The following is a 19,315-nucleotide window of genomic DNA, read 5'->3' as shown; positions in this document are numbered from 1 at the left end:
ATTGGCAGCAATGGTTGTTACTCATCCCTATTCATGCTTGTGCATGAATTAAGTTTCATCTTTTTAAGAATGATATGTCCTGCTTATGGTTGATCACCGGAGGGTGTATCACTGGAATCTTGAAAGCTACTTCTCAAACTTGTAATCTAGATAGCTGTTTCCTAAGAAGTACATGTCAGTTTCTCTGAAATTTTGAAAGCTGGTTGTCTGGACTTGTAAATTTGATCGATGTTTCCTATTTCATTTTTTTCTCCGCGATATGTGAAAAGTTTGAAGAAAAAAGAATTGTTGGAGTGAGTTATGGTATACAACTAAATGCTACTCGTAATTCATTGCATAAATGGTATTAATTCCTATTACCATTCATCGTATAAATTACTTCTTTCATGTTAACAAAAAGCTTAGCTAGAAGGCACAAACCAAAGCCAGTTCTTCCTAGAGACATTACTTTGACTAGGTATGGATTGAATGACGCTTACTCTGATCTTTTCACTTTCAATCCGGCATGATTATACTTCTTTTGAGTTGAGGGTCTATTAGCCTCTCTACCCCACAAAGATAAGGGTAAGGTATGCATACATTCTACCCTCGTAGAACTCACTTGGATTACACTGAGTGTGTTGTTACTATGATCTTTTCAAATATTCAAGACTTAAAACTACCTTTGTGGTTGCAAAACTAGCAATTTTTGTTCATTGTCACACCAATATCAAATATTCAAGAATCTAAAACTACATTTGTGGTTGCAACTTCAGCAAATTTCTGAATGAAAAAGGGTACTAGTGTCCAGATCATTGCAAAAAAGGAACAATGACATTTTGTGCAAGGTTTTCCAAAACGGACAAATAAATACTCCTAACCAATAAGCCGCGGCCACTCGCCCCTTCGTGCCTATAAGAGTTAAAAAGAGCATAAGTTCTTGAAATGACATAATCCCCCCTTATCCAAAAGGGAGAGATAATTGGTCCACCACAAAAGTTTCAGGGGCTTTGCTGATTAGACGATAAGAACAGAAAAATGAAAGATGACCAAGAAAAACATCAATCCTACTTATTAAAGTACAAAAAAAGAAGAGAAGAAAAAAAGAAATAAATCCTCATATACCTCTGGTTATGTAATGAGTTTTTCTTATATTCTTTTAGTATCACTAAAACCACTTTTTAGTTTCTACCATCCGAACTTCTAGATATTATTCCCCTTTTTCCCTCCAAGTCCTTTAAATAGAATACTATGATTCTTATGTTACCTGCCAATACTATTGTGAATTGGAGAGTTCAAATGGCATGGGTTGACGTATCTGTAGAAGATATGCTGCAAAATTTTGAGCACACAAATGAGTAGGTTAAACTCTTTATATAGGCCAAGTATGGCAAAGTTCTTATTGTAGCTTAGATTATGCAATCGTCCTGGCATTTGGGAGTTTAGTGACTTTTCTATGTAATTTTTAATCATATTAAATCATCTGCAATGTTTTAGGCTCAGTGTTTGTTTCTAAATTCAAAAGATAGATTTTGGGTATCAACAAATTCCAAATACAACTGTTTTATTCATACCCTTGAAAATTCACCTTCATGGTATTGTCCATGAATTTTTTGTGCCTAATAACTATGCGACGTGTCTAGTACCTATCACAAATATTTTGGCGTTTTTCTTTATTTTAATAATGGTAGACAACTGATTAGACCAATTCAAAAGTTTTTTTGTTTGTTTGTTTGTTTGTTTTATGAATAATAGAGAGAAAACGACGTTGTTATCATCTTTCATTTTCGTCGGCCACAAACAAATCAAAGAGAGAAGGAAAATAAAACCTCCTCTGGTCATGCAACACGTATTTCCTAATGTTTCCTATATTACAGAAATCTCTCTTATATTGAAATTATTAATTTATACACGACTTATGCCATTCCAAAAGGGGGGAAAAAAAGGTTATATGTACTTAAAATGTAAATTTTTAATTTTATTAGTAAATCCTAATTAATCATAACATATTAGTTATCATTTCTATTAGAATACTAATTAATGTTTATCGACATATAACTTGTAATTATCTGATTGTGTAAATATTTTTTAACACCATCAATATATAAAATCTAAACTCTTAAAAAATACGGCAGCTCTAGGTTTCTCATTGAGCAAATAGTCTGTTACGTGATGAAGCAATTGATCAAAGGCTTGAAATTCTCAACTTTCAAATCTAACTTTCATTAAAGCTTAGTAGTAGAATAGAAATCAAAATCGAAAACGAAAAAGAAAAGAAAAGTCATACCGTGTACTCGCAAGACAGTAATGAACAAGAAAAATACCCTAAAAATATCATCCGACTTTATATATATTATAATATCTGGGAGACGTGTCTAAATAAAGTCTACTCTTCGAATTTTTATTACTAAAGCAAAACATAGTAGAAAGAAAACTGAAAGATAACACACTTGGATATCTGTTATACTATCTTCATCCCAATTTATATAACACTCTCTCTTTTTTTCGTTTTTGAAAAAAAAAATTAAAAAATTCGTCCTTTTAGTCGGTCATAAAAAGAATAACATCTTTCTATATTTAGTAGTAATAATGTATCTTTAAACTTTTAATTTTACGCTTAATGAGATTATTATAGCCACACAAACTGAAAGATAATACACTTGGATACTTTTAATTTTAATTTTAGGGCGTACCTGCGTGTAGTTGTTCTGTTTTGCATACAAGTTATGTCCATGGTTATTGGCAGCTGTGGTTGTTGCTGGTCCCTATTAATGTTTGTGCATGAATGAAGTTTCATCTTTTTAAGAATGATATGCCCTGCTTGAGTTTGATCAGCAAAAGGGGGTACCAATTCCAATGAAATCTTGAAAACCACTTCTCAGACTTGTAATCCAGATACTGTTTCCTAAAGAAGTGCATGTGAGTTTCTCTGAAATCTTGAAAGCTGGCTGTTTAGACCTGTAAATTTGATCAATGTTTTTCCTATTTCTTTCTTTTTTACGGCATGTGAAAACTTTGAAGATTTTTTTTTCCCCCTATAATCCAAATGATATACAAGTAAGTGGTCCGTGGTACTCCTTGTGATTCAATGCATAAATTGACGCATTATTCTGCACCCGGTTAAAAATTGATTGAGAATCATGAGATCTCAGGTTCAAATGGTTATAAAAATAAATAAAGAAATAAATTGGAGGTGGCAAGGTATCCCGTGGATTTTCGTGTTTCTATCTTTCTTCCCCTTTCTCCCCAACGGTAAGTACGTAACTCCCACCCCACCCCCCTCCTCTCTCCTTCCACGGCAATGAGTCACTCCGACCAAGTACCTCTCTCTCCTCTCTCTGGCAGACAAGCACCGGCAGTAGGGCGTTTTCCGGCCAAATCTCTCCCCTCCCCTCTTCTCTTTACTTTTTGCTTTTGTTCTCCGTTTTCGCAACTAGAAACCCCTTCGTGAGGTTTACGGTTAGTTTATGGCATTTGTACTCAATTTTTTCAGTAGATCCGTTTTGCAATTCTGTAAATGCTAGGCGGCGGCGGAATTTTTTTTTGCGGCGAACAGGTTCTTTCACCTGGAGTTGGTACCTCTGGTGGCTCGTAAAAATTCTATCTTTTAGCCTTGTTAATTTTTCCCTGCATCGCGTTACTTCTTGACATTACATTCTTGCCTCTATTCGTCTCGCTTATAGTGCTATCATTCTTGTCGTGGTGGCCCGACTTTGCCTATTTTTCTTGCTAAATTGTGCTTTAGTTTTTATTCCTATTTGTTTTAGATAAATATTTGAGTAGCTTATATTTGCCTTAGTGGCTTTAGTGAGCAATGGTAGATTAGGGTCATGTTCACGGTCGGGGGCGGTGGCTAGGGTTAGTAGTAGTAAGTAGGTTCAAGGAGCGTCTAGGTTGAGAGTAGGGTCCTGGAACATTAGGACTTTGATGGGGAAGTCCACTGAGCTAGTTAAAATTCTTAAGAAGAAGAGGATTAATATAGCTTGCGTCCAAGAGACTAAATGGGTAGGATCTAAAGCTAAGGATGTGGACGAGTATAAGTTATGGTTCTCCGGTAAGTTGATGTATAGGAATGGGGTAGGCATTTTAGTAGATAGTGAGCTAAAGGACCAGGTGGTAGAGGTTAGGAGGGTCAATGACTGGATGATGGTGATTAAGTTTGTCATGGGAGGGTCTACTTTGAACATTATTAGTGTTTACGCGCCACAAGCAGACTTGGACGAGGAGGAGAAGAGACGCTTTTGGGAGGATTTGGATGAAGTGATGGGAGGTATACCGCCCAAGTTATTCATTGGAAGAGATTTCAATGGACACATTGGATTATCTATAGGGGGCTATAACGATGAGCATGGAGGTTTTGGCTTCGAGGAAAGGAACGGAGGAGGGGTCTCACTCCTGGATTTTGCAAAAGCTTTTGGATTGGTGGTAGCCAACTCGAGTTTTCCAAAAAGGGAGCAGCATCTGGTAACCTTCCGTAGTTCGACGGCTGCGACGCATACAGACTTTTTGCTCCTTAGAAAAGATGATAAAGGTCTTTGTAAAGACTGCAAGGTCATTCCGAGTGAGAACCTTACGACCCAGCATAAGCTCTTAGTGATGGATTTGGAGATTAATAGGAAGAATAAAAAGAGGGTTGTGGATGACCGGCCGAGAATCAGGTAGGTGATTCTGACTTCGTCTAGTGCCCAGGAGATGGGGGAGATGTTGAGGGCTATGGGGGCTTGGGAGAGTGGGGGGACGCGAACAGTATGTGGGACAGGACGGCCAATTGCATTACGAAAACAACTAGAGATGTACCGGGGGTCTCGAGAGGTCGTCCTGGTGGGCACTGAGGGTACTGGTGGTGGAATGAAGAAGTCCAAGGGAAGTTGGAAGCAAAGAAGGTGGCGTATGCGAAGTTAGTAGATAGCAAAGATGAGGAGGAGAAGCGGACGAACAGGGAAAAGTATAAGATTACGAGAAAGGAAACGAAGTTGGCAGTTTCGGCGGCAAAAACGACAGCTTTTAAACGCCTATATGCAGACCTAGAGGACAAAGGCAGGGATAAGAAGTTATTCAGGCTATCCAAGGTAAGGGAGAGGAAGGCACAGGATCTGGATTAAGTAAAATGCGTCAAGGATGAGGATGACAAAGTATTGGTGGAGCATGCTCTCATTAGACGGAGATGGCAGTCATACTTCCATAAACTCTTGAACGAAGAAGGTGATAGAGACATTGTGTTAGGAGATTTGGAGTACTCTGAGAGACGTCACGATTTTGGGTGTAGTTAAGGGTGATGTTCGTAGGATGCGTAGAGGAAGAGCGACCGGGCCTGACGAGATCCCTTGGTTGGAAAAGTGTAGGCAGGGCAGGTTTGGAGTGGTACGACTGGGTTATTTAATGTCATTTTTAAGATGACAAAGATGCCCGAGAAATTGAGGTGGAGTATGATGGTTCCTTTATACAAGAACAAGGGCGACATTCAAAGTTACAACAACTATAGAGGTATCAAGCTGCTAAGTCACACTATGAAAGTGTGGGAAAGGGAGATAAGGGTGAGGAGAGGCGTGTCCATTTCAGAGAATCAATTCGGATTCATGCGGGGATGCTCAACTACAGAAGCCATTCATCTTGTGAGGATATTGGTGGAGCAGTATATGGAGAGGAGGAGAGACTTACACATGGTTTTCATCGACCTAGAAAAAGCTTATGACAAAGTGCCAAGAAAGGTTTTATGGAGATGCTTGGAGGTTAGAGGTGTCTGCCATGGCATACATTAGGGTGATCAAGGACATGTATAAGGGAGCCAAGACTAGGGTAAGGATAGTGGGAGGAGATTCGGCACATATAAGGGAGCCAAGACCAGGGTAAGGACAGTGGGAGGAGACTCGGAATACTTTCCAATGGAGATGGGGTTACATCAGGGATCAGCTCTTAGCCCATTTTTATTTGCCTTAGTGATAAATGATTTGACGCAATAAATTCAAGGTAAGGTGTCATGATGCATGTTATTCGCGGATGACATATTCCTAATTGATGAGACTGGCAACGGAGTGAATGCTAAGCTGGAGGTTTGGAGATAAACTCTGGAGTCTAAAGGATTCAAGTTGAGTAGGACTAAGACAGAGCACATAGAGTGCAAGTTCAGTGACGTAACACATGAGGCTGGCATGGAAGTGAGTCTTGGTACCCAGGCCATCCAAAAGAAAGAAAGTTTCAAGTATCTTGGGTCTATTATACAAGGAGATGGGGATATTGATGACGATGTCACACATCATATTGGTGCAAGGTGGATGAAATGGAGGCTCGCTTCAGGAGTGCTATGTGATAATAAGGTGCCGCCAAAGCTTAAAGGCAAGTTCTACAAAGTGGTAGTGAGACCGACCTTGTTGTACGGGGTGGAGTGCTGGACAGTCAAGAACTCGCACGTCCAAAAGATGAAAGTTGCAGAAATGAGATTGTTGCGATGGATGTGTGGGCACACCAGGCAAGCTAGGACTAGGAATGAAGATATCCGAGACAAGGTGGGAGTGACATCAATTGAGGCAAGATGCGGGAAGAGCGACTGAGATGGCTTGGGCATGAGAAGAGGAGAGACACAGATGCCCAATGTGTGGAGGTGTGAGAGGTTGGCTATGGACGGGTTCAGTAGAGGTAGAGATAGGCTGAAGAAGTATTGGGGAGAGGTGCTTAGACAGGACATGATGTAGTTCCAGCTTACAGAGGACATGACCTTAGATAGGAGGCTATGAATGGCTCAGATTAGAGTAGAAGGCTAGTAGGTAGTCTCACGCATCCCATCGTACTAGTAGTCACAGTTTTGATCTGCATTTTATTGTCCTTTGATTCTTGCAACTATATGTTATTTCTTGTACCACAATTATCGTATTTATCTATGGTAACTACTGCTTTTTTTCTCAGACTACTTTATCATGGCTTTTGTCGCTTTCGTTAGTTTCATTTTCGTATTGTTTTGAACTGTTTGTGCTTATCTAACCTTTTCTCGTCATGTTTTCTCTTAAGCCGAGGGTCTTTCGAAAATAGCCTCTCTATCTTCCGAGATGGGGGTAAGGTTTGCGTACTTTACCCTCCCTAGACCTCACGCTATGGGATTTCACTGGCCATGTTGTTATTGTTGTTGTTCTTGTTGTTGTGGCAAGGTATCCCGTGAAATTAGTTGAGGTGCGCAAGCTGATTCTGACACTACGATTAAGAAGCTAAAAAAAAAAAATCGAGATGCGTTCAAGTTAATTTGGACACTACAGTTAAAATAAATAAATAAATAAATAAATAAACGGTATTATTCCTGATTACCATTCATTGTACAAATGACTTCTCATGTTACAAAAATCTTGGCTAGAAGACAAGAAGCCAAAGCCAGTCCTCTCTAGAGACATGATTTTGCCTAGGATTAGATGGCGCTTACTGTGACCCGATCAAAGCTCTGATATTTTATAGGCAAATTAGTTGAATTACAAGCACTTAAAACGTTTCAAAGATGACTGCCCTATAAAGGTTGAGTCCTCAACCTTCTTTCAATTTTGGTTCAATATCACATGACGTCAACTTTGCTGCGTGAGCTTGCTCGCATTGTGGATTTTAGTATAAAAGGTTGCAGTAATAATAGTAAATGTAAAATTTGTTAATTCATGATAAATCATCAAAATACAAATATTATTTACACATCAGGGTCAAATATTTAAGACTCTAATAATAAAAACAATTCATACAAGCCTCAAAAATATTTATTGGGTCCCAAAACGGATACTAATGCCAAAAGAAAACCAAAAAAGATAAAGACGCGCAATAATTTTTTTCAAAACCAAACTTAATAAAGTATGAATTCTTCCAAAAGCCAATTCTAATATCAAACCTTAGGGAGAAAGGTCACTTTTCATGTGTGTGAAATCTTTATGACAACCAACTTTTATTATCTACGTGCAACGTAATCCTACCACAAACTTTTTCGTCTTTTCCTATTATTATTATTATTATTTTAATAATGGTGGACCACTCATTAGCAAAGCCTCCACAAAAATGACCAATTCAAAAGATTTTTATAATAGTGGGAAAACGACGTTCTTACTTCTTATCATCTTTCCTTACCTACCACAAACCAAAGAGATAAAGAAAAAATAAAAAAGAAGAAGAAGCAAAAAGGACATCAAACTCTTATCACAGTACATTATATTTTATATTTGATTAAACTCTTAAAAGATATGGCAACTCTAGCTTTGGTCATTGAGCAAATAGTCTGTTATATGAAGCAATTGATCAAAGATTTGGAAATAGCATACTATAAAACATCTTTGCATGTTTATAATTTTCTTCTGTAATACTTGAGACACATATTTAAATAAAGTCTCATCCTCGAATTTTTATTGCTAAAGCAAAACATAGTACTCCTTCTACACTAGGATACCTGGTTGATATAAGTAAATATCTTCTTCTTTTTCTCTTGTTTTTTTTTTTTTTAAAAAAAAAAAAAAAAAAAAAATCAGGAGCTAGGAGTATGTCTCGGATTTATAGGACCTTGTCTTTGCACTTGAGTATCTTTTAGACAGCCAAATTTCTACTTGTTATAGAGTTGGTTTATAGTTATGTTTTTCATGTTTTTCCTGTCACCAGAGAGGTAAGAGAAGTGATGGCAGGAGCCCGCAGGAGATCCGATCGATTGACACACGCTATGGACTGCTTCCTAGGGCACATGGGAGGGCGAGAACCTAGCCCGAAACTAAGTGAGGGAATGAGACTCTGACATCATCTCTTGCAGTACGCGAAGAAATGCTAGAAGGCACATGTGAATGTCATTCAAAGCGATACTCTTGACTAAACGATAAATTGGCTAAACCATCAGCAACCGAATTAGCCTCCATAAATATGGGTAACAGTGACAACAAATATTCTTTTTTTTTTTTTGGTTCACTGTTACATCATCACAGGGAATAAGCACTTATTACTGGGGCCTACAGCCTACAGTCAACAATTAAAAGTTTCCACCATGTAGGTGTTTTAGGAAAAATCAAATCTTGATTTGGCCATAACGGCTAGAGCTGTCAATATGTGCTTGGCCCACGAGGCAGATCCAACCTAACTATTTATTTAGGTAGGGTTGGGTTAAGATTTCTTTAAATTTAATATAGAAGTGAGCTAAAAGCGTCAATCTCTTTTTCGCCGACCTCAAAGGGTTGGGATTTGCGCTTTAAAAGAATAATAAATTAATTAATTTTTAAAAAAAATATAAGTAAATTAAACAAAAAGATAATAAAGTATGTACTTACTACTAAATAGTAAATTAGAAACTGGAGTAATACTTTTTAGTCTTAGAATTTATATTATGTTCAATTTCTTTTGAACGTGATCTGAATTAGTGATCAAAAATAAAAATAAAAAATTGTTCTCTTGAATTTTTTTTCTTCTATGATATGGATTTGCGCAAGAATGGGTGGTAGAAGATTCTATTTCATATTGTAAAAGTTTCATGTTCAAGTTGTACAAAAAATCACTTAGAAATGTTATTTTAAGACGAAAAACTTAAAAGGTTGGTCCGTCCTACCGCGCGCTTTAGGGCTAGCTGGGCCGCCATTTTCATAGCCCTTCAATTAAAAGCCGGTCCGTTCTACCATTTAATTTAATTCGCTTTTGTGCGTTAGATTAATACGGGTAAGTTCATTTGACACCTCTAATAATGGCCCAAATTGGGTTAGGATAGTAAATTCACATGGGTATCTAGATCATCTATGCGAAATCAATGACATTTCTATCCTTTCCTCCAAAGTTCATCTTACACTATTAATGCATTTTGACCTATTAATTACTTTTTCTTTTTTAAGATTACATGTATACAACGGGGATGGATAGTTTTGGGCTCTCTCAGTACACGTTTGCCTAACATGCGCACTCCATGGGAAAGAGGTCCAAAGCTACGAATCCGGCGAGGATTGTCCATCAGAAAGCTTTGGGAAAGGCCACCAATTCTTCGGTAGTAATTGCTAACCCAACAAATGCTACTGAAGTAGGGGAAACCATGATGGAGAACTCGCCGCAGCTAAAACAAGCTCAATAGAGATAGCAGCAACTACAGGGTTTGAATTGAGTTCAGCCACAATAACGATGGGGAATGAAAAGTTGAGCACACCGCCAATTAAGAGCAAAGCAGTTTGGGCAAAGAAAGAACAGAGGCATGGAAAAAACTGATCCAAACACCAGATAGTGGTAGCGGATTCTCGTGGGCAGATGAAGCAGAAAGAGGTGAGGTGACATCAGGTAAGGCTTCCGAACGTATGGTTGAAACCGAGTCCAAAGGATGCGTGTGGGAAAACTTTGATATCTCTAAAATAACAAATGTTGGCTTCAAATTGGAGTATGTTACTCCCGAATGTGAAGGTGAACAACTAATATGTGAAATTGAGGATGAGGATATCAGTTCCGAAATAGCATATTGGAAACACTCGGTGGTTTGTTATGTATTGTGGGCTCATCCGCCATTTTCCATGATGAAAAATGGAATTGTATTGGTGAGGTTCGATTCAGAAGAAGGGCAGCTTGAGGTAATTCAAAGAGGGATTTACCATTTCGAGAACAAGCCGTTTGTTATCAAATTGTGAAGTCCGAAAATGGAATTCTCTAGAGATGAACTCTACTTTGTACCTATTTGGATAAAATTTCCCGAGTTAGACTTCAAATACTGGAGTGCAAAGGGGCTAAGTAAGATTGGTAGTTTCATTAGTAAATCATTGGTGGCTGATAAACATACTGAGAAGAAAGTTGGGCTCAATTTTGCTAGGCTATTGGTGGAGGTAAAAATTGGACCACCATTGCCGGATTGTGTGTATTTCAGGAATGAAAGAGGCTCTGTGATTGAACAAAAACTGACGTATGATTGACAACCGTCTGTATGCAAGTTGTGTCAAAAGTATGGCCATAAGGAAGATATTTGTAGGAAGAATAAGGTGAATATGCAAAATGAGTCTGTTGATCAATGTCCTGCAGAAATTGAACAAACTGATGCTACCAAAGGTGTTGTAAAAATAGCAAATGATACTGATAGTAACCAGGTGTCTGTTCCAAACATTGGAGGTACTGGGGTCAGAACTGCTCCAAATAATAAAAATGCTCTAATCAATAGAACTTTTAGGGGAAGGCAAGCAAATACCGGACGGAAACAACAGACTAAATCAGGGGCAGTGATTGCTAATGCTACTATAATGGTTGCTACTATGGTCAAGACCTCTAGCAATTACCAAGTATTGGACAGTTATAGAACTGGAACAAGCAAGCAAACTGCTGAAGTAAGGAATGCGGGTGGTAATACAGTGTTTCCCTCAAGGGATGGTTAAACTATTCAGCTAGAATGTTAGAGGCCTTAATGACCTCAATAAGCAGAAGGAGGTGAAACTCCTGTGCAATAAGGTGGATGTAGGATTGATGGGGTTTCTGGAAACAAGGATTAAGGTGAATAAGTTGACACAAATAATGACAACTATGTATGGAGGATGGAACTATACTAGTAACCATGCTTCCCATTATAATGGAAGAATTGTGGTGGTTTGGAGACCTGATTGGTTTGAGATTGATGTGAAAAGTGAGACAGCTCAAACTCTTACCTGTTTGGTTCATTATATTCCTATGCAACTTAAGTTTTATGCTACCTTTGTGTATGCATTTAACCTTAAAAAAGATAGGAAAAGTTTATGAGAGTCTTTTATTGACAAAGCTGTGAACTATCAAAGTCCATGGATTGTTCTTGGAGATTTCAACACAGTCTTACATGATGAGGATAGGATTGGAGGGTCACCTGTTTCATTAGCTGAAGTATTTGACTTTCAGAATTGCCTTGATAGATGTGGTTTTATAGAATTAAAGAATATTGGATGTAGATACACATGGAGTGACAAGCAAGATGTTATAATTTTCTCAAAGATTGACTGGGCAATGACAATATGCTAGATTATGAAGCACAGTTTCTACCGGAAGGCATAAGCGATCACTGTCCCATTGTGATCAGTATGCTACAGAATAGAAATGTGAGAGCTAAAAGCTTTGAGTACTGTAACATGTGGAGCAAACACTCTGATTTCAACCAGATAGTACAAACTGTGTGGTCTACTCCAGTGGGTGGATATGATAGGTATAAAGTGGTGAGGAGGTTGAAGATGTTGAAATATAATCTTAAAAAGCTCCATAAACAGCACTTTAACAATATTGCGGCTGAAGCAGATGAGGATAGGGAGGAGTTGCAGAAAATACAAGCATTACTACAGCAAGACCCTAGAAATGTCCTTTTACAAGCAGAGGAGAAGAGTTTAAACATAAAGTTCAGAAGGTCATCAAGCTTGGATACATCTTTTCTGCTGCAGAAGAGCAAAGCTCTGTGGATCAGAAAAGGAGATGAGTGCACTAAGTATTTTTTCTCTATCATCAAACAGAGGAAACTTCTACAATCAGTGACTCAAATCCAAGACGCTCATGGACAAACCAAAAATGATCTTGATGAAGTAGTTGCAGTCTTTGTTGACTACTTTCAAACTATGCTAGGAGAAAAGGGGGGACACAGGAAGAAAACCCATAGTACAATTTTTGACCAAGGGGAAAAATTAACAGTAAGCCAGCAGTGTGAAATGCTTAAACCATTTACTGATAGGGAAATAAAATTAGCTATGTTCAGTATCAATGAGAACAAAAGTCCAGACCCTGATGGGTTTGGAAGTGGTTTCTTTAAATCCCCATGGAGCATTGTGGGTAGTGACATTTGTAAAGCTATTCAAAGAATTTTTGAATCAGTATGCTTCTGCCAACTGAATGCCACTATGATTTCTATTATTCCCTAGGTTGCTGCTCTTGTAAGTGCAAGTTAATATAGACCTATATCCTGTTGTAATGTGGTATATAAATGCATATCAAAACTATTATGCACTAGACTAGCAACTGTCTTGCCAAGTATTGTGAGTATAAATCGGGGTGCATTTGTCCAGGATAGATCATTAATTCACAATATCTTGATGTGCCATGACCTGCTGAGACACTACAAAAGACAGACCACACCTAGATATTTGATGAAAATAGATTTGAGGAAGGCATATGATATGGTGCATTGGGAGTTTATACAGGAGATGATGGAAGGCTATGGATTCCCTCCAAAGTTCACTCAATTGATTATGACTTGTATTACCACGACTAGATTTTTTGTCAAAGTAAATGGTGAAGGGTATGGTTACTTTGAAGGAAAGAAGGGTTTAAGGCAAGGTGATCTAATATCACCCTTGCCTTTTGTATTGGTAATGAAGTATCTGACAAGAGTTCTGAAACTAATGAGTCAGCTTCCAGATTTCCTATTCCATCCAATATGTAAAAAACAAAAACTCACTCATCTCATCTTTGCAGATGATTTGATGATTTTTTGTAAAGGAAAGGAAAATCCTGTTAAGAGGATCATGGAAGCTATTGGACATTTTTTAGCAGCAATTGAACTGGTAGCCAACTCAGATAAATCAATTCTATATGTTGCTGGAATTAATGATGCAATACAGTCTAGGTTGCTGGAGATTACTGTATTCTCTCTAGGCCCCTTTCCAATGAAGTACTTGGGATTACCACTGTCTCCAAAGAAGTGGAACAAACTAGATTACCATCAGTTGAGTTTAAAAATCACAGAGAGGATAAGCACTACTTCAACCGACATTTATCCTATGCAGGAAAGCTACAGATTATTAACTTTATCCTTTTCTCTTTGTATAATTTTTTGGGCTCGGTGTTTATCCTACCTCAGAGTGTGTTGAAGGATGTTAATAAGAAATGTAGAGAATTCTTATAGGGAATTACTGTAAACAAAAGGAAGGTAGCACTATTAGCTTGGGACAATGTGTGTAAACTAAAGAAACAAGGAGGATTAAACATAAAGAGCTGCAAAATGTGAAATAGAGCAACAGTTGGGAAACTGGTCTGGATGATGACTAATCAAAAGGAATCTTTATAGGTAAAATGGATCCATGGCATATATATGAAGAATGTAAATGATTTTTAGGGTCATGTACCCCCAACAGATAGTAGCTGGTATTGGAAGAAGCTAAACAAGTTGAAATTAGGAATGATGAGTTGGTATAGGAATGATAGGTACACCCTTACTCCATCCTATAAATACTCTGTCACTAGGAGTTATCTCACTATGTTGGAGTCAGGGTCAAACCTTGCTACTGCTGCACTCATTTGGTCCAAGATATTACAACCTAAACATAGGTTCATTTTGTGGATGGCAAATCAAAATAGGTTGCTAACTAAGGGGAGAATGTTGAATATGGGGTTCCACTGTGATAATGCTTTGTGTGTATTGTGTACACGATAATGCTTTGTGTGTATTGTGTACACAATAACAAATAGAAGATGCAAACCATCTATTTGTTACATGTGACTGGACAGTTGAATTGTGGAGGGCTGTAAATACATGGATGGGAATGCAGATGCCACAGGCTGGGACAAAAGAATGTTTGCAATGGTTATGACAGAGGCACTGGAGCAGGTTCAAAAAAGAGATGGTGGCTGCAGTTCTTGGAGCAATGACCTACTTGATTTGGCAATCAAGGAACTGGAGGATATTCAGAGACTGCAGTGTACAGAAGGACTTCATTATACAACAAATACAATTCACAGTAAGGGAAAGAATGTCAATGTTTAGAGAATCAAAGCAGGCTAGCAAATGTACATATTTGATTGATCAGTTTTGTTCCTAGAGTGAGACCCGATCCTTCCTACACCCTTCCTAGAAGGTGGTAGGAGGGTCGGATGCTCCTTAGTTTGGATTTTTTGCTTTGCTTTTGTTTGTACCGGAAGTTTGGCTGGTTGTGGTAATAATATTTTATAGTTTATTGCCAAATATTTGTATACAGAATTACGTGAAATTAGTTGAGCACTTTCTTCAAGAGAAGAACTTATTCTAGAGATACGTAGTGATTCTTTTTACCTTTTATTTTCACTTTAAAAAAAAATTGTGAATAATGATTAGTAGAAAATAATTAAATTAATCTAATATCTTAAAAATGCCTTCCTACTAACGGTTGTTCCAAAACAAGAGAAAATGAACCAATTTTGTTTTTGAGCTATTCGAATGGGTAATTTTGCCCTTGTTCATATATATTTTATATTTTCAGTTTTTTTTTTTTTTGGGGGGGGGGGGTGGGGTGGGTGGGGTTGGAGGTGAATATGTGAGAAATATAATAATGCGGTTTTTTATTTACTATATTTAGATTATTTAAATTTTTGTCTATATAATAATATAATATATAAATTGTATATGTAATTGAGTATTTCCGTACGATATTTGATATTTTGGTATTTTTCTATAAGAACCGAATACCATTTTTAAAAAAAAAATGCATATCAAATATCGTGATATCAAAATGGAAGTGTCAAAAATTTCAATTTCGTTATTTATGAGAGTATGCGCACCCTTAGCTTCTTGTCTTAACATTTGTGGTTCTTTATTTTTAAATGTCCTTGCATTTTCTAAAGAAATAATAATATATTTTTAGGAGGAAATATGGACAATAAAATGTGAATAGGGTGCAACCCTTGCTTGCTAATGAAACAGACATTAGCACGTTGACATTTTTTAGTTTTTATAATATTATTGGATATTTTACGACCACAATAGTATTTTGAGAGTGATCAGTTCTAAGGTGTAATTATAGTTGAAGAGGAATGGTGACAATTTTTGCCTCACAACAGGTGGACATGGGTGAATTGTGAATAATACTCCCGCCAGTTCAAAAAGAGTATCTATTTAGCCATTTGCACACCCCTTAAGAAAATACTAATTTCTAGGTAAAAATAGGTAATTTGACTAAATTACCCCTAATTAAATAGGTATTGGATTTGGTCACTTAACACTTAATAATGGCAAATCTGAAAAAATAAGGTTCATTCTTTCTTCATTTGATAAGTGGACACTCTTTTTGAATCACAAAATAAAGGCTAAGTGCACACTCTTTTTGGACCGGAAAAGTATTGTTTATACTACGTATTTGTTAAACCTAGAAATGTTTATACTACTTATTTCATATGTTATTATTATATTCCTCACAAATTCAAGCCCACTCTCCCCCTCTCCGAGAAAAAAAAAAAAAGTGCAAAATTGGTTCCCTTTCTCTTGTTTTTGGAGCAACCATTAGTATGAAGAGTATTTTTGAGCTATTTGGATAATTGGCGGGCATTTTGAGCTAAAAACGTAATGCCAAGAGCATTTTTGAGCCAAAAAATATAACGAAGGGTAAATCTAACATATTTCGAATAGCATAGGGGTATTTTTGGGCGTTTTCCTAAGAATCAATTAACATTCAAATAAAAGAAATAAATAAAAAAGGTAATCTCTAACAATACATCATTTGTATATGTACTTGTAAGTTGTAACCTCAAGACTTATGAAGGTCATATTTATTTTATTGCAACTTATTACTTTTGTATGTAACAAAAATAATATAACATTTTTATATGTAAAATCAATTATTTATTGATGATTGTAAAGATATTTATGTATTTTTGGTTTTTTATTATTTTCAAATAATTTCTATTAAGCACTCATTTTCAAAGAAAATATTCATATTGAAGACTTTAAAGTTTGTGGACATATTATGTATCCTTAACTATTTTTAATAAGTAATCAAAGTAAGAATTCAATTTTAAATAAGTTCTTATATATTGATAAACATTGCAGTGTTGTTGGTGCATTTAGTTTTGATAAATTAATAATAATAAGTTTAATGACATTTCGTAGCAACATAATAATGGAATAATGATGGATTTTTGTTTACATCAGAAAATAAATAGAAAAAAATATATTAAAATAATGAAGAATTTGCTATTAAAAATGAATTTTGTCGCTAATTTTTGTTGCAGAAACTTTTTGACAAAAAATTCCTATCGCTTACATTATTATTCATATTAGTTTTACATAATTTTATTTTATTAAACTAAACTAAAACTTAAAATCTAATATGGTTGGTTTTTTTATTTTTTTTCCCACTGAGAAAGATGTTAATATGGTTGGTATCTAAGTCCAATTCTTATTAAATAAGTACTAGCTGTAAATTCCAACTTTAAAAAATAATGAAATTATATCTATTAATGTATAAAAAGTATCATATAAATTTCAAAATAACTACATTTTTTCCGAGAAGCAGCAAAGGAATATCACTATCGTGGGAGAAAAAATGTTGGATTGATCGAAGGGGAGGAGAGCAATATCATGTGGAAAAAGGCAATTGCCTGGCAAGATCCGAGTCTTACATTGTAATATTTCTTTACTATCTTAATAACTTGTTCACTATCATAAATCAAATTGTACACTGTATTTACGAATAAAATTAATATGATTTATTTACAAAAAGGGTCTTGTATCTCTTGTGACTTTTATTTGATATTTTATAACACTTTTTTATGTTTTTAAAATTATAATATTAAAGATTTAATATGTTGATATATAAGTGTGTAACCAAACTAGCTAGTATAAGTAATTCATATTAAACAAAGTATTACTTATAATTTGACATGTAATTTAAATAAATAGAATATTTGATTATATCAAATTGGAAAAAACTCACATGTTGTATTTATCTACATTGACACTAATTATACATTATACTTAATATAAATCAGTAAACAAGTTGTAAAACAGTATTTTTTTCTGAGTAGACCGTAATTTTTTTTTAATATATGCATCAAATACAAAAAGTATGTAGAGACTATTCATCTTCATTTGTATGGAAATACGGATCAATTTTAGTTGGTTAAATGTTTTGGGAATAGGAATGAATCATTGTATTTATTAGTGTGTTTCGGAGAAAAATATTGCAAAGTCAAAAAAAGGTTACCTTAGTCTCTTCACAGGTATAGCCACATTTGAGCTAAATAAGTGTGTCATTTAGCAGCTGTGTTTTAATGGTTCTCAGACCAAAACTTAAAAAAAAATAGAAAGGCTGAATGCACATGTGAGCCCTTAAACTTGTCAATAATGAAGTCGATAGGAGGGACCTATTAGACTTGGACCATCACCCGCTGCCACATCGCTCCCCGTCTATCCTCCTCACCTTGATCGAAAATTTCCATCTCCGGCGAAGCTCAAAAGCTCCATGGCTGTTTAGTTTGAATTCAAATTTAGTTTTACTAATTTATATACAAAATCTTTAGAACTCTATCATAGCTTATATTTGAAGTTTTATTACTGTGGATGTATATACATTTACACTTTGTATTTTGTAAACATAATATAGTGAATAACCAAAAAGCTTTTGCAACTTTGTGTTCAACGTGTAAAGTTCACACTCATTGTTGCTGCAACAATGATTGTTAACGAGAAGGGTAGGGAGATTGATGCAAATTCTAATAGTGCTTGATTTGGAGGATCTGTTTGGGAAGGGGACATTTTTTCCAGTGGTAAACGAATAAAGAATTGTACATAAATAATGGAAGAGGAAAAGAATGAAGAAAGAAGTAAAACTAATCATTCTACGCGCTAAAGATCAGTGAAACACACACTATGACACGTCATCACTATGTGTAAACACATAGACACACTTCAAGGGAGTTTGAGTGCCTAATAAGTAATTGTCTTAGTTAAGGTGTCTAAATGGACAAGTTTAAGGGCCCATACATGCATTCAGCCAAAGAGAAATTTACGTAATTATTGGAAGATGAGGGAATGCGTGTGTATATAAATTATTAAATTCGATTGCCAACTTTTCATCTTTGCCTGATTATATTAATTTGCAAGTGGCTCAGATCAATTTGTAGTCTTACAGCTCAGCATGGCCCACCATATATTCAACACGTTCCAATGGCCGTCGGCGGGTTAAAAAACAAAAAGTAAAAATATAGCACGTGAAAAAACCTAATATCACACTTCTCTTTGGTCTCCTCTTTCTTTGTTTCCTAAGAGATTCACAAAGACCAATAAAAAAGAAAAAAAGAAAAAAAAAAGATTCAATCTTGATCTGTGTTATATTCACAAAGACCAAGAAAAGGGATAAAAGATTCAATCTTGATCTGTTTTCTTGTCAAATCAAATCTAACGTTTTGATTTTTCTTTCTGGGCTTTTGTTAAAATTGAACTCTTGATTTTGGGGGATAAGAATATGGGGTTTAAGGATGATGAAGCAAGTTCATCATCACATGTTTTGAGCATCCCAAGAGAAGATACTCCACTTCTAGGCATGAATCACGCCCTACTCCACTTCTAGGCATGAATCACGCCCTCAACAGACGTGTCTGATATCTCCAAAATCATTTACCCACGTTGAAGCTTGAATCATTTAGTTAGTATAGGACACTAGCACTATAAATACATATGTAATAGCCCCATTAGAGGGCA

General features: G+C 36.0%; 2 protein-coding genes across 2 annotated transcripts; both read left to right on the top strand.

The window, feature by feature from the left end:
• Positions 1-3,906: 3,906 nt before the first annotated feature.
• Positions 3,907-10,155, top strand: LOC132047636 (uncharacterized). The gene is made up of 2 exons (XM_059438654.1): positions 3,907-4,637; positions 9,978-10,155. The coding sequence occupies exons 1-2, from the start codon at positions 3,907-3,909 to the stop codon at positions 10,153-10,155; spliced, it is 909 nt and encodes a 302-aa protein (XP_059294637.1).
• Positions 10,156-13,043: 2,888 nt separating this feature from the next.
• LOC132047635 (uncharacterized) lies at positions 13,044-14,629 on the top strand. Its single transcript, XM_059438653.1, has 2 exons — positions 13,044-13,508; positions 14,387-14,629. Exons 1-2 carry the CDS (start codon positions 13,044-13,046, stop codon positions 14,627-14,629), a joined length of 708 nt encoding a protein of 235 aa, XP_059294636.1.
• Positions 14,630-19,315: the final 4,686 nt, after the last annotated feature.

The sequence above is a fragment of the Lycium ferocissimum genome, chromosome 2, assembly GCF_029784015.1.
Source record: "Lycium ferocissimum isolate CSIRO_LF1 chromosome 2, AGI_CSIRO_Lferr_CH_V1, whole genome shotgun sequence".
Classification (NCBI taxonomy): domain Eukaryota; kingdom Viridiplantae; phylum Streptophyta; class Magnoliopsida; order Solanales; family Solanaceae; genus Lycium; species Lycium ferocissimum.
This window is presented reverse-complemented; position numbering and strand designations above follow the sequence as displayed.

Excerpts from the sequence above, each read along its gene's own strand:
- LOC132047636 (XM_059438654.1), top strand. The coding sequence starts at position 3,907 with ATGGGGAAGTCCACTGAGCTAGTTAAAATTCTTAAGAAGAAGAGGATT. Across the intron at positions 4,638-9,977 it reads GATGACCGGCCGAGAATCAG|GGGAAACCATGATGGAGAAC; the intron begins GTAGGTGATTCT and ends CTACTGAAGTAG.
- LOC132047635 (XM_059438653.1), top strand. The coding sequence starts at position 13,044 with ATGGTGCATTGGGAGTTTATACAGGAGATGATGGAAGGCTATGGATTC. Across the intron at positions 13,509-14,386 it reads CTAGGTTGCTGGAGATTACT|GGCTGTAAATACATGGATGG; the intron begins GTATTCTCTCTA and ends TGAATTGTGGAG.